The following is a 19439-nucleotide window of genomic DNA, read 5'->3' as shown; positions in this document are numbered from 1 at the left end:
AAACTTTATTCAGGTAAAATGTGTGTGGTTTGTTTTAAAACAATTACATGTACACGTGTGAGAGGACGAAAAAGCAAGACAGACTACTGTGGTCCCTTACAATTGATTATAAATTCTCTATAAGCTTGGAGAAGAGCGAAACATACACTTTCTTTCCTCACCCTCATCCTTTTTGGATTATTTAATAATTTTTTAAAAATTTGAGAGATGTAGGTGTCACTGACATTTATTGCATATCCCTAATTGCCCTTGAGCATGTGGTGGTGAGCTGCCTTCTTGAATCGCTGCAGTCCATATAATACCATAGAACCATAGAAAGGTTATGGCACAGAAAGAGGCCATTCAGCCCATCTGCGCCAGCCGAAAAAACTAGCCGCCCAATCTAATCCCACCTTCCAGCACCTGGTCCGTAGCCTTGCAGGTTACAGCACTTCAGGTGCAGGTCCAGGTACCTTTTAAATGAGTTGAGGGTTTCTGCCTCCACCACCAAAATGGACAGTGAATTCCAGACACCCACCACCCTTTTTACCCTCTGGGTGAAAAAGTTTTTCCTCATGTCCCTTCTAATCCTCCTACCAATCACCTTAAATCTGTGCCCCCTGGTAATTGACCTCTACGTTGAGAGAAACAGGTTCTTCCTGTCTATTATATTTAGGCCCCTTATAATTTTGTGCACCTCAATTAAGTTACCCCTCAGCCTTCTCTGTTCCAAGGAAACCAATCCTCGCCAATCCAGTCTTTCCTCATAGCTGCAATTTCAAAGCCCTGGCAACACTTTTGTAAATCTTCTTTGTACTCTCTCCAGAGAAATTATGCCCTTCCTGTATTGTGGTGACCAGAACTTTACGCAATACTCCAGCTATGGCCTAACCAGCATTTTATACAGTTCCATCATTACATCCCTGCTTTTGTGTTCTATACCTCAGCCAATAAAGGAAAGCATTCCATATGCCGCCTTCACTTTATCTACCAGTCCTGCTACCTTCAGGGACCTGTGGACATGCACACCAAAGTCTATCGCTTGTTCTCTCAATATCCTCTCATTTATTGTGTATTCCCTTGCTTTGTTGCTGCCCTCAAATGCAATACCTCACACTTGTCTGGATTGAATTCCATTTGCCACTTTTCCGATCACTCGACCATACCATTGATATCATTCTGGCGTCTGCAGCTATTCTCTTTACTATCTACTACACGGCCAATTTTTGTGTCATCAGCAAATTTCCCGATCGTGCCTCCCACATTTAAGTCCAAATCATTAATATATACCACGAACAGCAAGGGACCCAACACTGAGCCCTGTGGGACGCTACTGGAAACCACCTTCCATTCAACAAAACATCCGTCAACCATTATCATTTGTTTCCTGTCCCTGAGCCAATTTTGGATCCAGCCTGCCACATTCCCCTGCATCCCATGGGCTTTTATTTTTCTGACATTTCTGCCAGGTGGGACTTTGTCAAATGCCTTACTAAAATCTATGTAAACCACATCCACTGCACTACCCTCATGAAGCCTCCTTATGGTTTCCTCAAAAAGTTCAATTAAGTTAGTGAGACATAATCTTCCCTTAACAAATCCATGCTGACTATCCCTGATTAATCCATGCCATTCTAAGTGGCAGTTTATCCTCGGTCTCAGAATTGATTCTAATAATTTGCCCACCACCAAGATCAGACTGACCGGCCTGTAATTATTTGGTCTATCACTCACACCCTTTTTAAAGGTATAGGTACTCCCACAGTGCTGTTAGGGAGGGAGTTCCAGAATTTTGACCCAGCAACAATGAAGGAACGGCGAAATAGTTGCAAATCAGGATGCTGTGTGACTTGGAGGGGAACTTGTAAACGGTAGTGTTCCCATGCACCTGCTACTTTTGTCCTTCTAGGTCAGCGGTGTCCAACCTTTTCACGTGAGAGGCCATGTTACAATTTTTTCTCCTACTTAGGGGGCCAGTAAGCAAATTTCAGAAAGGTAAAGGCATTCGAAATTGATCTTACTATTAATCAAAACAACAAAAAGTGTTCATTTTTGTGAACAAGCTTTAAATGAGAAGACTGATCTATTAACTTATTTTCTCGTCACTATGTTGAACACTGATTTAGTGAGATACTTGGTGTAGTTTTTGATCGCAAGAATAGTCACTGTCTGCACACACTTGATGTAGCGATGCCGCCACCTTACCGCCTCCGTCAAACTTGAGTCTGGGACGGAAAGGCCTATGAACGGCCTTCCCGCTCTGCTGCCAATTGAGGCCATTAACTAGGTAATTAATCCCTAATTAAGGGGGGACCCCTTCCCGCCGTAGCCGCAATTACCTGTGTAGCATGTGGGGCTGTCGCCATACGGAAAGCACGGCATGAAAAACCGTGTGGGTTGCTTCCAGGCTGGGGGGGCGGGTGCGGGGGGAGCACCTTCGTTCAAAGGCACCTAGTGCCTGAATGAGGGTCCCAGCTGCAGGAAGGGTAGGGGCCCGCTGAGGGCCACCCCCCTGCCCTTGCTGCCAACCCCCATCCCCCACAGCTCAAAGCCCGCAAGACCCCATCTGCCCTGACCTACCTTGAGCCTGGTTCCAGCACCACTCCACGGTGACTGGTGGCTGCAGCTACAGCAATAGCCACCTCCTCTGTGGTGGCACTGCAACTGTCAGCCTCTGATTGGCTGGTCGTAGGGTCCTAAGTCATACGGAAGGGTCACCGCTGCCCAGTTAATAGCCAGCTCGGCACTAAATTCGGCGGGACATTGTACAAGAGCTTTCGCGGGGATCTTGGCATTGGATTCCCGTTGAGACCCCCACCACCAGCACAAAATTCCACCCTCTGTGTCTATCTCTCTCCCCTCTGCGTCCGTCTCTCTCCCCCCTCTCCGCGTCCGTCTCTCTCCCCCCTCTCCGCGTCCGTCTCTCTCCCCCCTCTCCGCGTCCGTCTCTCTCCCCCCTCTCCGCGTCCGTCTCACTCCCCCCTCTCCGTGTCCGTCTCTCCCCCCTCTCCGTGTCCGTCTCTCCCCCCTCTCCGCGTCCGTCTCTCCCCCCTCTCCGCGTCCGTCTCTCCCCCCTCTCCGCGTCCGTCTCTCCCCCCTCTCCGCGTCCGTCTCTCCCCCCTCTCCGCGTCCGTCTCTCCCCCCTCTCCGCGTCCGTCTCTCCCCCCTCTCCGCGTCCGTCTCTCCCCCCTCTCCGCGTCCGTCTCTCCCCCCTCTCCGCGTCCGTCTCTCCCCCCTCTCCGCGTCCGTCTCTCCCCCCTCTCCCCCCCCCCACTGCGTCCGTCTCTCCTCCCCCCCCCCACCGCGTCCGTCTCTCCTCCCCCCCCCCACCGCGTCTGTCTCTTCCCCCCCCCCCCACTGCGTCTGTCTCTTCCCCCCCCCCCCACCGCGTCTGTCTCTTCCCCCCCCCCCACCGCGTCCGTCTCTCCCCCCCCCCCCACCGCGTCCGTCTCTTCCCCCACCCCCCCACCGCGTCCGTCTCTCTCCCCCCCCCCCACCGCGTCCGTCTCTCTCCCCCCCCCTCCCCACCGCGTCTGTCTCTCTTCCCCCCCCCCCCCCCCACCGCGTCTGCCCCTCTCCTCTCTCTCTCTGCTCCACCAGTGGCATTCTGCACCACACCTCTCGCTGGACCATTTCCTGCGTTCCCCTTGGACTCTCTCCCGCAGCAGTCATTCCCATTATCTCACTCACTCCCTGAACCACCGGAAAAAAGCAGGGGCAGCCAATCCCAGCATGCCTGTGCTGTGAACCCCCAATCAGCGCTCACCCTGCCCAGGCAACCCACTGTCAGTCACAGACAATGATCAATCACAGACAAGTGTCCGCCGTCTTTTTTTTAATTCATTCATGGGATGTGAGCGTCGCTGGCCAGGCCAGCATTTATTGCCCATCCCTAATTGCCCTTGAGAAGGTGGTGGTGAGCTGCTTTCTTGAACCGCTGCAGTTCATTTGGGGTAGGTACACCAATAGTGCTGTTCGGAAGGGTGTTCCAGGATTTTGACCCAGCGACAGTGAAGGAACGGCGATATAGTTCCAAGTCAGGATGGTGTGAGACTTGGAGGGGAACTTGCGGGTGGTGGTGTTCCCATGCATTTGCTGCCCTTGTCCTTCTAGTTGGTAGAGGTCGCGGGTTTGGAAGGTGCTATCTAAGGAGCCTTGGTGCATTGCTGCAGTGCATCTTGTAGATGGTATACACTGCTGCCACTGGGTCTGTCAGACCCAGATCCCGCCTACCCCCTCCATCTGATGTACACTTTAATAGGAGAGCCATCAATCAAAGCCAAGCTATGCCCCTCCTCCAATTGCTTTTGGCCAGTCCCAGAGATCCTGCCGTCAATCAAAGCTGAGGCACGGGCAGCCCACTGTCAGTCACGCAGGATTGGTGGGCCAGATTTCTGTGGGCTGTATGTTGGACAACCATTTTCTAGGCGGTAGAGGTTGCGGGTTTTGAATTTTAAAAAAGCCTCTAATTACAACCTGATCATCGCCTGTGATTTGTTGCTGGTTGTGAAATAAAATTATTTCAATTAGTAACACTTATAAGCCAGAGAGAAGGAAGGAGCCTTGTCAATAGAGAAAGACAGAGATAAACAGATAATACTTCCAGCAAACAATCTCAAAACAACAAATTGAATGTTTGCACTTCCATTTCAGGGTTACAAAACAGTGCTGCCAGACCCCTCTCTCTCACTCCCCCAACCCAATGCTCAGGTCTATGCCCTTCCTCTCCTTTCACTGCTGAAAACGTACACTACCAGTGAACCACAGCTCTCATTCCACTCTGTGAAACTCCATGTTCCCTCTGCAATGTGATGCCACGCCAAATTATTGTACATTTCACAATGGTTTGTTCCCTTATTAATTGTGAAAATAAAATGTGGTTAAAACTAGAAGTCTCCCATTTCTTTAAGAGTACTCATTCTACAAAAAGAAGCTATTTTTCCCATTGAAATCACATTGGACAAGATTCAGCCCTTGCTTCACTGAGCATGTAAAAAGATACAAGACCAGTTTTTTTCATTTACATGCAATCTGATAGCTGAGCACAATCTGCTGTTTTTTTGTTATATCTACCTTTTCATATTCTTAAACCCAGGTGGCAACTATGACAGTCGATTTGATGTGGACAAAGGTAGTGGAACCATCATTGTTGCAAGACCACTTGATGCAGAACAGAAATCAAATTACAACTTGACAGTGGAGGCAACAGATGGAACAACGTCCATCCGCACTCAGGTAATTGAATTCCTGATGAAGGACTTAGATTCAAGGAAGAACACTTGCTTTAGTTCTTTTCAGCTATCAGTGTTGCAAAACAGGAATTTCATTTTGAAGTTTTTAGTTTATTACCATATAGCATCTTCAACATTGAACTGCTTTCTGGTGAAAGATTAATCTTGTGCTTTTCTGTCTATTTCAGCTGTACATTCAGAGGGTTTTTATCTTATAAATTATCGATGGCATGTCATTTCTCATCAGCCTGCTGCAGTTTATAGTTTTGAACGTGGCCCAGCATGTAAAAATTCTTCACTAAACGTCTTCTGAAATAACATAAAAACAATAATAAATGATTATTGTTTTCTGCAGTAAATAAAAGTGCACAGATCTAGTCATAGTGTTGAGTTGCACAAGATGTTTTTTGTTGGGCGTGGGCATGCTTTGAAAGTTGCACAGTGGAAGTGCAACATTAAAAAATATTAAACCACCAAAGTTCCATGTAATTAATTGTGAGGCATATCTAAGAACTTAGGAAAATTCAAGTAGTTTGTTTTAAATAAGAATTTAAAACCTGAACATAAAATAACCTGGAAAGTATAATATCCAAGTTCAAAAGTGGAACTAGAAATCTTTATTTATGATGAGAAATTCCTACAGTACCAAACAAAATTCAATTTCAACACCAGCACTGAACTGAAACTCTTAAGATCCATCTCTGAAATAATAGTGAGTTGCAGTTCTCAGATTTGTAGATTTAAAGGTTATTTATTTTTCCCCTGAGAGTGGAGTGCGACATACTTAATACAATTTTGAGATTTTATTAATGTCTTTTGAATTAGAAAGGTCCAAGGAGGAATAAAAACAAGAAATGCTGGAAATACTCAGCAGGTCTGGCAGCATCTGTGGAGAGAGAAGCAGAGTTAATGTTTCAGGTCAGTGACCCTTCATCAGAACTGATTAAGGGTCACTAACCTGAAACGTTAACTCTGCTTCTCTCTCCACAGATGCTACCAGGCCTGCTGAGTATTTCCGGCGTTTCTTGTTTCTATTTCAGATTTCCAGCATCTGCAATATTTTGATTTTATTTTAGGTCCAAGGAGGAGTTTTGTTGTCCGTGCCTTTTGGATCTCGTAGTCCTAGTAGTAGAAGCATAGACTATTTGAGTTTCATATTTTATAAATGTGAAATGGGAATAAGTCAGTCTCAAAGCCGCCAATAAAACTTATGTTACTGAAATAAAACATTGCAGGGCTACCAATAGATTACTGCAGAAAAGAAGCAGTAAGATGTCAGTGAACAATTTGCAGACTTCTAAAGATAAATGAGTGACTTAGTGTGTTAACACTCTGGTATTTTGTCCTGTTGAAAGGCAGAGCTTGATTCACAAATATCTGTGTAGTACTGTGTGAAAAGATTCTGAACAAGTGCCAAATAGTTTCTTAGCTGTGATGGAACATTTCGTAGCATGGGCAAAGTCCTTGGTGGAGTGGGGTAGAGAACCTTTCTGTTGAACGGTGCATCAAGTGGGACTAAAAAAAAGTTGAAGCCATTTTAAAATGTATATAGCAAGATAAAATTTTTGCAAAGGTTCCCCTAACTCTGTTATAACTTCAACCGAAGATAGGGGGTAATTCTAGAGAAATGGTGTAAATGGCTGCTTATGCCATTTTTCCAGGATTTCCATTGATCATCTTTTGAAGCTATGGCAGACAATTGGGAAAGCTCCCATGAAAATTACTTGCAAGTATATTAAAAGCCTTGTGCACATCATATAACAATAATAACAGCCTACTTTTATGTCGATCCTTTAATGAAAAACATCCTAAGGAGATTCAGAGGCTGAGCCAAAGGAGGGCGGTTGAAATGCTTGGCCTACAAGGTGTGTTTTAAGGAGATCTTAAATGACAAGGTTGACAGGTGAAATAGTTTGAGATTGGGACCTAGGCAACTGAGGGCATGGCTGCCAAAAGTGGTGTGAGGGGAGGGTGTGCACAAGGAGGCAGAGGAACAGAGTTACGGGAGATGGTCGGGCTTGAGGAGGATACAGAGTTAGGGAGAGATGAGGGTATGGTTTAAAACACAAGGATGTGAATTTTAAAATTAGAGACTGTGGGAAGTGAGGAGCCAATGCAGGTCACTGAGGACGAGGCAGTGGAAATGCAGCATAAGATATGGGTAGCAGAGTTTTAGATGAGCTGAAATTGATAAAAGGTGGAGGATGGGAGCCTGGATAGGTGTTTATTGGAGGAATAGTTTCAAGTTCCTGATCATGATCAGCTTTTCACATTCGGGAACAAAGAGGCAAGATTGCTGAAAGTGTTTTTCAACAACTCACTGCTAAGGAGACCTTTTCATATAAAATAGGAATACCTAAGAATTTGTATTTTAAATAATATAGGTTTCCCTAGATCATTACTGGTGAAGATATTTTGTACAGTTTTGGGGAGTGAAGGGAATTAATTCTTCCCTCCTATCCTTTCAAACTCTGGGCAGTCCCTCAACTATATTTACAAAACCCCAGGATGTCACTTTCCAAAGCTGAGGCCCCAAGACCATCCTTACCAGCAGTACTAGACCCTTTCATTTCTCCTGATGTTACTGGCCTTATTGGCTCCCTCCACTGATGCTAAATCTTGAGACATACTGACCTCCCTCCAATGCTCCCAGATTCAAATATGATTTCCCAGTATCTCTTAGCCCGCAGTATTCAAGGCCTCAACACCTTGGTCTCGTGCTGTCACATTTTGGCCCATATGCTGCAAAGCCATGTTACCCCCTTTACCAGATCCTGGGGATCACTGGGTAAACCATACCCCAAATCACATCAGCCAGTGCTACCAAACCCTAGACTTCACCTACACAGTGCTGCTGTATTCTAGAACCACTGATCACAATCCAGAAACTCCGATAACTGCTGCTATACTCAAAACTCCCCTTACGCACTGTCACTAAACTCCACATTGCTATCTCCAGTTGGCCGCATGTTGCCTCCATTTTCTTGTGTACTCTGCACTTTAGAAAAAGACGAGATATAAAATTACATAGTTTAAGGTGTGAAAAGAAATGAAGGCTACTCACTTATGGTTTTGTTGAAAGAAAGAACAGAATTTCAAAATTCAATGCCCAAAATATTATGCAATAAATATGGTATATGAGCCAGAATGTGTAAAGTTTCTTGAATTGCTATATGAATTTACCTAATTTGATTAGCCTTAAGAGATACATATGTATAGTTTAGCATTAGAATAAAACATTTGGGCCCATTTTTTGGGAGCTGCAGCTAGGCACTAAAACAGGCACAGTGTTCTAGAGGCATACAGGAGTGGCAGTAGAAATGAGTGATATCTGGGCTTTCTAGATATTAGCTACTGCAGGACAGCAACAGCCAGAAGACCCCAAATCCCATAGATAAGGGAGGATTTGGGGCGGCGCAGTGGTTAGCACTGCAGCCTCACAGCTCCAACGACCGTTCAGTTCTGGGTACTGCCTGTGCGGAGTTTACAAGTTCTCCCTGTGACCGCGTGGGTTTCTGCCGGGTGCTCTGGTTTCTTCCCACAGCCAAAGACTTGCAGGTTGATAGGTAAATTGGCCATTGTAAATTGCCTGTAGTGTAGGTAGGTGGTAGGGGAAGGTGGGGATGTAGTAGGGAATATGAGATTAATGTAGGATTAGTGTAAATGGGTGGTTGCTGGTCGGCACAGACTCGGTGGGCCGAAGGGCCTGTTTCAGCGCTGTATCTTTATGACTATGACTATAATGCTGGAGGAGATGATCTGTTACCAAATTCATAATTGCTGAATCTGAAATCAGCACCTCTAGAGTGCAGCAAACAATAACCTCTCAAGTAGATAGTCTGATCCTCTAGTGATATGCTGGCTCCATTTTGGCAGTTGCAACTAGCACCATGTCCCAGAAGCTGATGCACATCATGATAACTCGACATGTTATAGACACCAATATATTTACTTCTTTGTATGAGACAAATCCTTTCCCTTACTCTATTCGATCATACCAACAAATATGTCAGTCTGTGCCGATAGATGACATAAACCATGCACAGTAGGTACTCCGTTTCCTCTGAAACTTGGAATGATATCACACACATGTAGGTATACGGCACATGTGCACTCGAATTCAGAGTTTCAAAGGAAACTGGATTGTTACTGTTGTGGATTCATATCACCTTCAGCATGCTTGTTCAATAAGTATCACTTGCCGACAGTACCATTAAGTGTAACACTGACATGAGCGTGGTACAGGATTTAGAAAGCACATAGCTGTATAAAGTTGTGCAAAATAAGCATTCCTTGCATACTTAATAAATGAACTAATTGGAGATAAGTCACATATGATGTCATACCAGCTTTTTTACAAATTGCTGCAATCAGCAGCACATCTGCCCTCAGCAGTAGGAGTCAGTGGAATGATCGTGAAGACAGGCATGCTGTGTTACCTAAAGTTCTGGAAATGTTTGGGAGTCATTAGCTGAATATAAGGAGTTTCTGAGTAACAATATTTTGAATTTTTCATGATTAAGCACAGCTTATTAACAGTTTGAGTACTTAAGAATGCACTAAATCTTGTTAATGACTATTCTCGTGATAAAGAGGGAAAAGAAAGGAAGCTATTTAAAATAGAAATTGTAATCTGGTAATTATAAACCATTTAGATTTTCATTTGTGGGCTTTCATAGACAGATGTGTTGCTTTAACTCATTCACCTAACCTGTTTATATAAGTAATCGTTGAGCTGAATTGAATTTTGAAAACTATAATGAGTACTCCATAAACTGAAATTTGTGCTCACGGCGGGGCTCCCAGTGCCAGGGCGAAAAGGCGGGGAAATCCTGCCTCAGGGTCAATTAACAGCCCGGCGCTGGGACCCCGTCCCTTTAAGGATGGGGATCCCACCTCCAAGAGCCGTCAGCCAATCAGAGGGCCAGCAGCTCAGTCGTATTGGCAGGGCCACTAGGAGCGGTAGCCACTGTCATCACTGCAAGAGGCCTTGAACCCAGGCCCAGCACTGGAGACCTAGACCCAGGGTGAGTGAGGCAGGGTCACCAGGGCCAGACTGGCAGGCTGCAGTGAGGGGGTTGGGGAGTGTGGGCATTTAGTACAGAGGGGAGGGTGGTTCAGGGAGGTGCAGGTTTTCCTGGCAGGTGCCCTCCATGGGCCACAGATTGCCCACAGAGAAATGCCCCCTTCCGCCCAAGCCATCAGGGAGGTCACCTCGATTTACTGGGTAACCTCCCCACGTGCAGAGGCCCCCCCGGACCCCCTTGCCTCCCGTCACAATGCTATGCTCCTCTGAACCCATCTCAGGGGGGCCCCATAGAATTCAATCCATATCTCTATGGTTCATTTTGTAATGTGTATAAAATTGTAATACAGTCTTGCTGCATCACAAACTTGAAATAATTAAAGCTATGTCTTTGAATGACCAGGGCTGCAATTGTATTGTCGGTTCCTTGTGATATACTGAAGAAACATCATGGAATTACGGTTATCAAATGTAAAATTTTACTTCTTTTCAGGTATACATTAAAGTCATTGATACAAATGACCATCGACCTGAGTTTTCAAAACCAAAATATGAAGTAAATATCCCAGAAGACACAGTTCCTGAATCAATAATTCTGCAAGTTAGTGCCAGCGATAAGGATGAGAAGAACAAGTTGATTTACACTCTTCAAAGCAGCACAGATCCAAGCAGTCTGAAAAAATTTAGGCTGGATCCTGGTACTGGGATTCTCTTTACAGCCGAAAGGCTGGACCATGAGACCAAGCATCAGCATGTGTTTACTATAATGGTGAGTGTCATACCCTTTTCTTGCATATCAACTTTTATGACAGTAATTTTTTTTAAATAATTTTATGAGTATATACTTTGCCTGACTTTCCATCTTTCATCAATTATGCTTGACTACAGGTAGCAGACTGAAGGACTGGTTTGATTCTCATCAGGGTAAAGGAGGGCAACACCAGAGACTGGAATATTTTTTCCATGTCTGGAACTCATTGCTTCGTTCATACACTGTAGATTTATCATTTTGTAATCCTTTCACCATGATTGCCTGTAACAGTTCTCCAAATGAGTTGAAGCAGCCATGAGTGCATCTTGAGGGTTTAGACTCCATAGTGGCATACAGGAGAAGTGCTCCTTCTGTGTCTATGATCTATGTATGTAAGTGAGGTTTTCACTGCAGATGCACTGGTATGCCCACTTATGCAAAAACAGCCAGCACTTTTGGGAGATGGCAGTGCATATCTGAGTGTTGGATTTATCTATCCTATCCAGATTACCTTCCAGAATCATGTGCAAGAAGAGAAATGTTTGTTTCATAATGTGCTACTGCTGATCTAGCCTCCTTATTTATGTCGACCCACTACAGCTCAGTGGGAGCAATCAACATGCTGGGCCTCTTCTAGTATAGCTGTATTGTCATTAACCATCAACAGTCCTCACCACTGCTATCCAGTAATGTATCTGTACTGCTCCTTGCTTTGGCTGGGATGAGACTCAAGTATGTGGTGCTCCTTATGTGATTCACTGGGGTCTCCTTGCTTTGAGGAAAGCATGTGGTATATCATGATTGCAGATGAATTATCTATTTGGTTATTGTATTGTAAGTATATCTAGTATTGTGTGCTTATGTGCTTATGCAGAATCAGTAAGGATGGACATACTGATGTGAAGTATTTTATAAGCCTTTCAATATATTTGATTTTATGCATCTAACTATCCTTTGTTGTAATCTCCATCGTGCCAGTGGCTTCTAAATTTTTCTCCCCACCCCAAATAAATGTCTGGGGCTTCATTGTCTGTTGCATTTTGCACTTCTCAATATGTGCCTTTTTTCTTTTCAAATTAAGAGCAGTAAGGATTGAGAATGGTGATCTGGACTGTGGAAATCCCTGCTGCAATATATTTTCTCTCCCATCATGACAGCTCACATAACTTGCATAACCTCACCACTTTTATTTCCAAGTGCCTTACATCCTTGCTCACTTTTTTTTGTACATATATATTTAGATGTTATTAGTTCAGGACCATAAATATTCACCTGTTTCCATTTTATGCTATTACTCATGTTTTACTTTTGTATTCTTTAAATTGAGGACTTTCTTCTAGACCTCCTGTCAGGCCCTCTAAGTGGTAGAGTTGGTACTGATCTTGTGTACCACCTCTTACCATCCTTCCCACTTTTTTTTGCATAGTTGGCTGTCCTTTCTATTGAAAATTTCTGTCCATTGTTCCAGTCTTGTGTCTACCAGCACTTGCAAAGTTTTGCTGCTTCAATGGTTCAAACAGCAGGGGTGAAATTGGCAAAAGTGTAAAATGATCAATAGTGAATAGGCAGCGCATTTTGTACCCCATACAATTTTCATTACCATTGACTTGAAAATTGGAATTGGGTGCAAAGCTGGCTGCCCATTCGCTATCGCCCCATTTTGCCCCCATTCTAATTTTGAAGTAAAGGAGGATAGAAGTTAAGACATTGCCAACAGATTCTTTTTGTGATGGCATAATCTTTTAATTTCTTCCCAAGGTTCGAGATCAAGATGTTCCTGTCAAACGTAATTACGTAAGAGTTATTATTAATGTTGAAGATACCAATGACCATGCACCATGGTTTACTAGCTCTTCCTATACTGGTCATGTGTATGAATCTGCTGCAGTTGACTCAGCAGTGCTTCAAGTTACAGCACTGGATAAAGATAAGGGCCGAAATGCAGAAGTTACTTATACTATTGAATCAGGTAATTATTTTTATCACAGTTTTCTTAGCTTAAGACTTGAATTACTGATCACTGAACAGGGAATGCTGGAAAATATCCATCAGGACAGTCAGAATCTGTAAAGAAAAAAGGTGGGGTAATGTTTCAGGTGTATATCCTTCATCAGAGCTGTAAGCCAAAAGATAGTAAGTATTCATTTTAATAAGTTTGGTTAAAAACAAAAAGAGGGATGGGGAAGACAACAGATACTCCTGACATGTTGAAGGAATTTAATCGGCTGAGTAATCTGTAAACTGTTTGATAGCAAACTATTAGAAAAAAGGTCAATAATGAGGTGATGGAAAGACATTAAAAATGTAAAAAAAAGCACGGGAGGCTCACACAAAAGGTGAGAAAGTGGGGAAATTGGAGAAATGTAAAAATAAAAGAAAAACATCATATATAGGACATTAATATGAAAACAATGGGGGAAATTTTCAAGTTTGGTCCAAAATAGACCAGATATTGGCTATGTAACAACACCCCCTGCCGCCCACCTCCCCCCACCCCCAAACCAAAGACCACATTTGGGAAACTAAAACTATTTCCAGATTCGGGAAACATTTAAACTTTACTGGCGAGCTGTGGCCCTAAATGAGAACTTGCCTGTAACTCTTCAGTTTTGTGGGGGGAATTCAGCCACATGTTCATTATGAACAGAAAATCACATGGAGCTTTCGCATCTAAGTTGCTGCTATGCACCCCCAGAGCTCAAAGTATCATGCCACTGGTGCAAATTTGTTAAATTATGTCTCACATTCACCTATTTATATATATATATATATATATATATATATATATAGTCAGTATAAATAATTGGATTGTGTGGTGATGAATCTAATTGGCACATTATTAACCTATGAAGACATTTTTTCCTATTTTCCCAGCATTGTATTTTGTACAAGAAACAATGATATTGGGGGTGGAAAATATGGCGAATGTTGGATTAAGCATATTGCAAGCACATTCCTCAGATGTCTGGAATGGTTTAGGCATTATTTATGAGACAATTTGGGTTTGTGTGGAAGGCAAAAATTCTGAAAATCAAATACTACCAAGTAGTGAAATATTAAGTGATATATTCTTGTTCAATTCAACTAATATATTTTTCATAAATTGAAGAAAAAAGAGGTTAGGCTTATAAAGAACAAAACAAGATAACAGTCCAGCTGCTCTTGAGAGTTGTGAGCTATGAACCCCATTACATATTATAAATGAAGAGTTTGGCTTGTGTGCAACAAATTGCACTTTGATAACATTGGAAAGACGGTGTTGAGTTTTAAATAACCTGTTTTATTTTAATTATTATAGATTTGAGGACAATAATATTTTACTTGGTCTCTTTCAACTGTGAACAAAGAAACGAGAGCCTAGAAATTGGATTGTGTTGCATCCATTTTACAAGTATTAAATGGGCAGCTAAGAGTCCAATGTGGCAAGTGCCATGTGCACGCTCATTTCTCACCAGAAATGAGCCATCTGCCATAATGATTAGGACTCCTCTGTACATGCTCAAGTTGTGTGCCTAGAACTGGTGGTTTATTCCTTTAGCATTTGCTTCATGCCCCTTTGCAAAATTCAATTATGAATGACCGCAATATGCTGTCATATATGCTGCTGTCAATTTCTTTAGGCGCTTAGCAGCCAAACAAGTGATCTTTAAAGAAACTCCTAGCGGATGTCCCTGGAAAGGTAGGTGATTAACAAAGTTTATTGTAGGGCCTGGGCGAGTAATTCCACCCCACCACTCGGCTGCACTCAGAACAGCCCAAGTTCTCGGAGAGAATCTAAAACAGGTGCTAAGCCTCTCGGTCTCTTCCATCAGCTAACGAATGCCTGTTTTAGCTGAACACCTGGATGCCTGTATGTCATCTGAGGCAATATGGCATCGGCGGTTTCTAAGGCACACTTGGGGCGCAGGACATAGTCCTGCCGAATTAACCATTTGTCCCCCCGTTCTCCGTCCAGTAGCTGGCACCATGGTGACGAATTATTACCCGATTGTATTATTCTCTCTCACCAATATATGTCTATCACATTCGATATGTATATAATTTTCTTTGGTGTTATAATATATGTATATTTGTCTTTGTAGGGAATGCTGGCAACAGTTTTGCCATTAATCCAGTTCTGGGTAATATCATCGTTGCAAAAGGTCTGGATCGTAGTACACGGCGGCAGTATGAACTTATAGTCAAAGCAATCGATGGAGGACAGCCTCCAATGAGTGCTATTACTACTGTTCGCATGTTTGTGACCATTTCGGATAATGCAGCACCCAAGTTTGCAGTAAGAGAGTACTATGCAGAGATAAGTGAAGGGGCCAGTATTGGTAGTTTCGTCATCCTGGCAACAGCATCCAGCCAATCATCCATTGTTTATGAAATAAAAGATGGAAATACAGATGGTGCATTTAACATCAATCCTCACTCGGGTGTCATAATCACTCAAAAGGCACTTGACAGTGAAAGACTGCCTTCTTACCGACTTATAGTTCAAGCTACGAACATGGCTGGCTTGTCTACCAATATCACTGTTTTGATACACCTGCGAGATGAAAATGACAACATGCCAGTCTTCACTCAGTCAGAGTATATAGGAATCATTAGTGAATCTGCCCATGTCAACAGCGTTGTTCTGAATGACCAAAATACTCCACTGGTAATTCAAGCCACAGATGCCGATGAAGGATCCAATGCTCTTCTGGTTTACCAGATTGCTGAACCATCTGCCCAGAAATATTTTGCTATTGATTCAAGCACAGGTGCCATTCGTGCAGTGTTGAAACTAGACTTTGAGCAGACCAGTATTTTTCATTTCACTGTGCAAGTGCATGATGGTGGAAACCCACAGTTATTTGCAGAACATGCAGCAAACATTACCATTTATGTGATTGATGTAAATGATTGCCCTCCAGTATTTGTTCTGGATTTGTATGAGGTGTCTCTCCTTGTGCCAACATATAAAGGAGTGAAAGTGACTGTTGTAAATGCCACAGATGCAGACTCGAGTTCAAACGCAGATATAATGTATTCCATAATTGATGGTAACATAGGTGAGAAGTTCTCCATAGATGCAAAGACAGCACTTATTTCAGTACAAAACACAACTCACTTGAGGAGCAGGTATGAGCTTACAGTTAGAGCTAGTGATGGCAGATTTTCAAGCACAAGTGCAGTGCACATAAATATAAAAGAAAGCAAAGAAAGCCACCTGAAATTTTCACAAAGCTCATATTCTGCTATGGTAAAGGAAAATTCTACGGAAGTTAAAACTATAGCCATTATTACCACAATGGGCAATGAAATGAATGAACCATTATTTTATCATATCCTTAACCCTGATAGAAAGTTTAAAATAGGTCACACTTCAGGTGTTCTTGCAACTACAGGAATTCCATTTGATCGTGAAGAGCAGGCAATGTACGATGTAGTGGTCGAAGTTAGTGAAGAAAAGAAACCATCAAGAGTTGCTCATGTTGTTGTGAAGGTTACTGTTGAAGACATTAATGACAATGCTCCAATTTTTGTCAACATGCCTTATTATGCTGTGGTGCAGGTTGATGCTGAAGTAGGCCATGTTATTCGCCAAATCACAGCTATAGACAAGGACGTCGGTAAAAATGGAGAAGTTTTCTATTACCTCAAAGAACACCATGAGCATTTTGAGGTAGGGCCTTCAGGAGAGATATCCCTAAAGAAGATCTTTGAACCCAACCTGTCAAATGTGGAATATGTTGTTATTGTTGTAGCGAAAGATAGAGGAGAGGTATCACTCTCAGCAGAAGTTGAAGTGCCCATCACTGTTATAAACAAAGCCATGCCTGTATTTGAAAAGCCATTCTACAGTATTGAGATACCTGAGGATATTCAGCTGCACACTCCTGTCGTATATGTACAGGCTAACAGTCCAGAAGGTCCTCGTGTCATTTATAGCATCACAGATGGAGATCCTTTCAATCAGTTTACAATCAACTTCAACACTGGAGTTCTAAGTGTAGTTAGCTCGCTAGACTTTGAGATGCATCCAGCTTATAAGTTAACTGTAAGAGCAACAGACTCACTGACAGGATCTCACGCTGAGGTATTTGTCGATATTGTGGTAGAAGATGTTAACGATAATCCTCCAGTGTTTACAGAGAGGAAATACACTGCCACTCTATCTGAAGCTTCTGTGGTGGGTACATCAGTGGTCCAGGTCATTGCTACAGATTCAGATTCTGGATTGAATAAAGTTCTTTACTACCAATTGATCGAAGATGAGACAAAAAGCTCAGAATATTTTCACATTGACAGTGCCAGTGGCCTCATTTTGACAGCACGGATGCTTGATTATGAACAGATTCAGCAGTATAATCTCCTTGTTAGAGCCTTGGATAGTGGAAAGCCTCAACTTAGTAGTGACATTATTCTTACTGTTTACATCACTGATTTGAATGACAACCCACCATTGTTCAATGAACTACTGTACCAGGCCTCAGTAAGTGAACCTGTAACCCGTGGACATTTTGTAACACATGTGCAGGCCTCTGATGCAGATACTTTTGATGTGGAAAAACTTCAGTATTCAATCGTGTCTGGCAATGACCATATGAATTTTGCAATAGATAGTAAGTCGGGCATAATTTCGGTTGCAAATTTGCACAAGCAGGATCTGGAAACAGTTTACAATCTTGGGGTGTCTGTATCAGATGGTGTTTTTAGAAGTTCAGCAAAAGTTCAGGTAAGCATTATTACTGCAAATTTCCATAATCCTGTTTTTGAGCAAACTAATTATGAAGTAGAATTGGCTGAAAATTCTGAGGTTGGTACCCTGGTGATTGAAGTAAAGGCAACAGATGAAGATTCTGGTACATATGGGCAAATAAGTTATTTCATTGTTAATGACTTTGCAAGAGATAAATTTTCTGTTGACCAGAAAGGAAAAATTTTCACATCAGAGAAATTGGACCGTGAGAACCCAATAGAGAAGGTGATCTCTATCGGTATTATGGCAAAAGATGGTGGTGGTAAAGTGGCTTTCTGCAGCATCAATGTTATACTCACTGATGAAAATGATAATATGCCTCAGTTCAGAGCTGCAGAGTATATGGTAAACATTGGGTCATATGCTCCAAAGGGATCTTCCGTCATTAAGATTGTAGCATCAGATGCTGATGAAGGTAGCAATGCAGACATTGTCTACACCATTGAGGCAGATTCTGACAATGTTGAAGAAAACCTTCAGATTGATTCATTTTCTGGGATCATCAGCACCAAAGAAAGTCTGGTTGGACTAGAAAATAACTTTTATACTTTTTTTGTAAGAGCTAAAGATGGTGGAGTGCCACAACATGAGTCTGTTGTCCCTGTCTATGTTAGAATACTCCCACCTGAAGTTCCAGTTCCAATATTTCCTGAACCCTTTTACACATTCACAATCTCTGAAGAGATCAGTATTGGAACTGAGATTGATTTAATTAGAGCAGAAAGTGATCAACCAATGGTCTACAGTCTTGTGAAGGGAAATACCCCTGAAAGCAACATGGATCAAATATTTGCCATAGAACGGGACACTGGAAGGTTAAAAACTGAAAAGAAACTTGATCATGAAACAACTAAATGGTACCAGATTACAGTCATGGCACAATATAATTTTGAGGAATATGAAATAGTTTCTTCTGTGGATGTAAGTATTCAAGTGAAAGATGAAAATGACAACAAACCCATTTTTGATTCTAACCCATATGAAGCCTTTGTCGTGGAAAACCTACCTGAAGGAACCACAGTAATTCAGGTAAAAGCAACTGACCTGGATTCTGGAGCTAATGGTCAGGTTACTTACACTTTAGCTCAATCTCAAGAGCTTGATCACATGCTGGAACTCTTCACCATTAACAGTGAAACAGGTTGGATAACAACTCTCAAAGAATTAGACCATGAGGAACAGAAGAAGTACAACATCATAGTAGTAGCATCTGATCATGGAGAAAAGGTGCAATTGTCCACTTCTGTAGTGGTGGATGTCACTGTTACTGATGTAAATGACAACCCTCCACGCTTTACTGCTGAGGTCTACAAAGGGACTGTGAGTGAAGATGATCCACCTGGTGGAGTGATAGCCATCTTGAGCACGACAGATGCTGATACTGAAGAAGTCAATAGACAAGTTACCTGCTATATTACAGGTAAGGACTTTGTCAAAGTAGAGTAATATGTTACAGGTGCTTTGTGCAGATATTGAGGACTATACATATTTATGGTCACATTTTTCTCATGTAAAAGCTGAATGCATGTTGTTTTTAGATTAATGAGACAGACATTTAAGAAATTGTGAAATGTATATTTCCCATGCCTTACCGTTCGATTTAAATCATGGTATTTTGTTTATCTGTGTAACTTTACAGTGTAGTAACTTAAGTCAGTTCGATTTTCACCAAACTTGATAAACCTATCTCTTTTAGTTCTGGAGTTCCTTTTGTAGTTT

General features: G+C 42.5%; 1 protein-coding gene across 6 annotated transcripts in view; it reads left to right on the top strand.

The window, feature by feature from the left end:
- Nucleotides 1-19439, top strand: part of fat1a (FAT atypical cadherin 1a) — a 270014-nt gene that overhangs the window by 176558 nt on the left and 74017 nt on the right. For all 6 annotated transcript variants that reach the window (XM_068034441.1, XM_068034442.1, XM_068034446.1 and 3 more), the window contains exons 7-10: nucleotides 5075-5214; nucleotides 10730-11005; nucleotides 12746-12956; nucleotides 15070-19140. In XM_068034441.1, the coding sequence (XP_067890542.1) occupies nucleotides 5075-5214; nucleotides 10730-11005; nucleotides 12746-12956; nucleotides 15070-19140 (4698 nt within the window). The remainder of the gene's footprint in view (nucleotides 1-5074; nucleotides 5215-10729; nucleotides 11006-12745; nucleotides 12957-15069; nucleotides 19141-19439) is intronic.

The sequence above is a fragment of the Heterodontus francisci genome, chromosome 1 (genome assembly GCF_036365525.1).
Source record: "Heterodontus francisci isolate sHetFra1 chromosome 1, sHetFra1.hap1, whole genome shotgun sequence".
Classification (NCBI taxonomy): domain Eukaryota; kingdom Metazoa; phylum Chordata; class Chondrichthyes; order Heterodontiformes; family Heterodontidae; genus Heterodontus; species Heterodontus francisci.
Note: the sequence above shows the minus strand (reverse complement) of the source record. Positions and strands in the feature narration are given on the sequence as shown.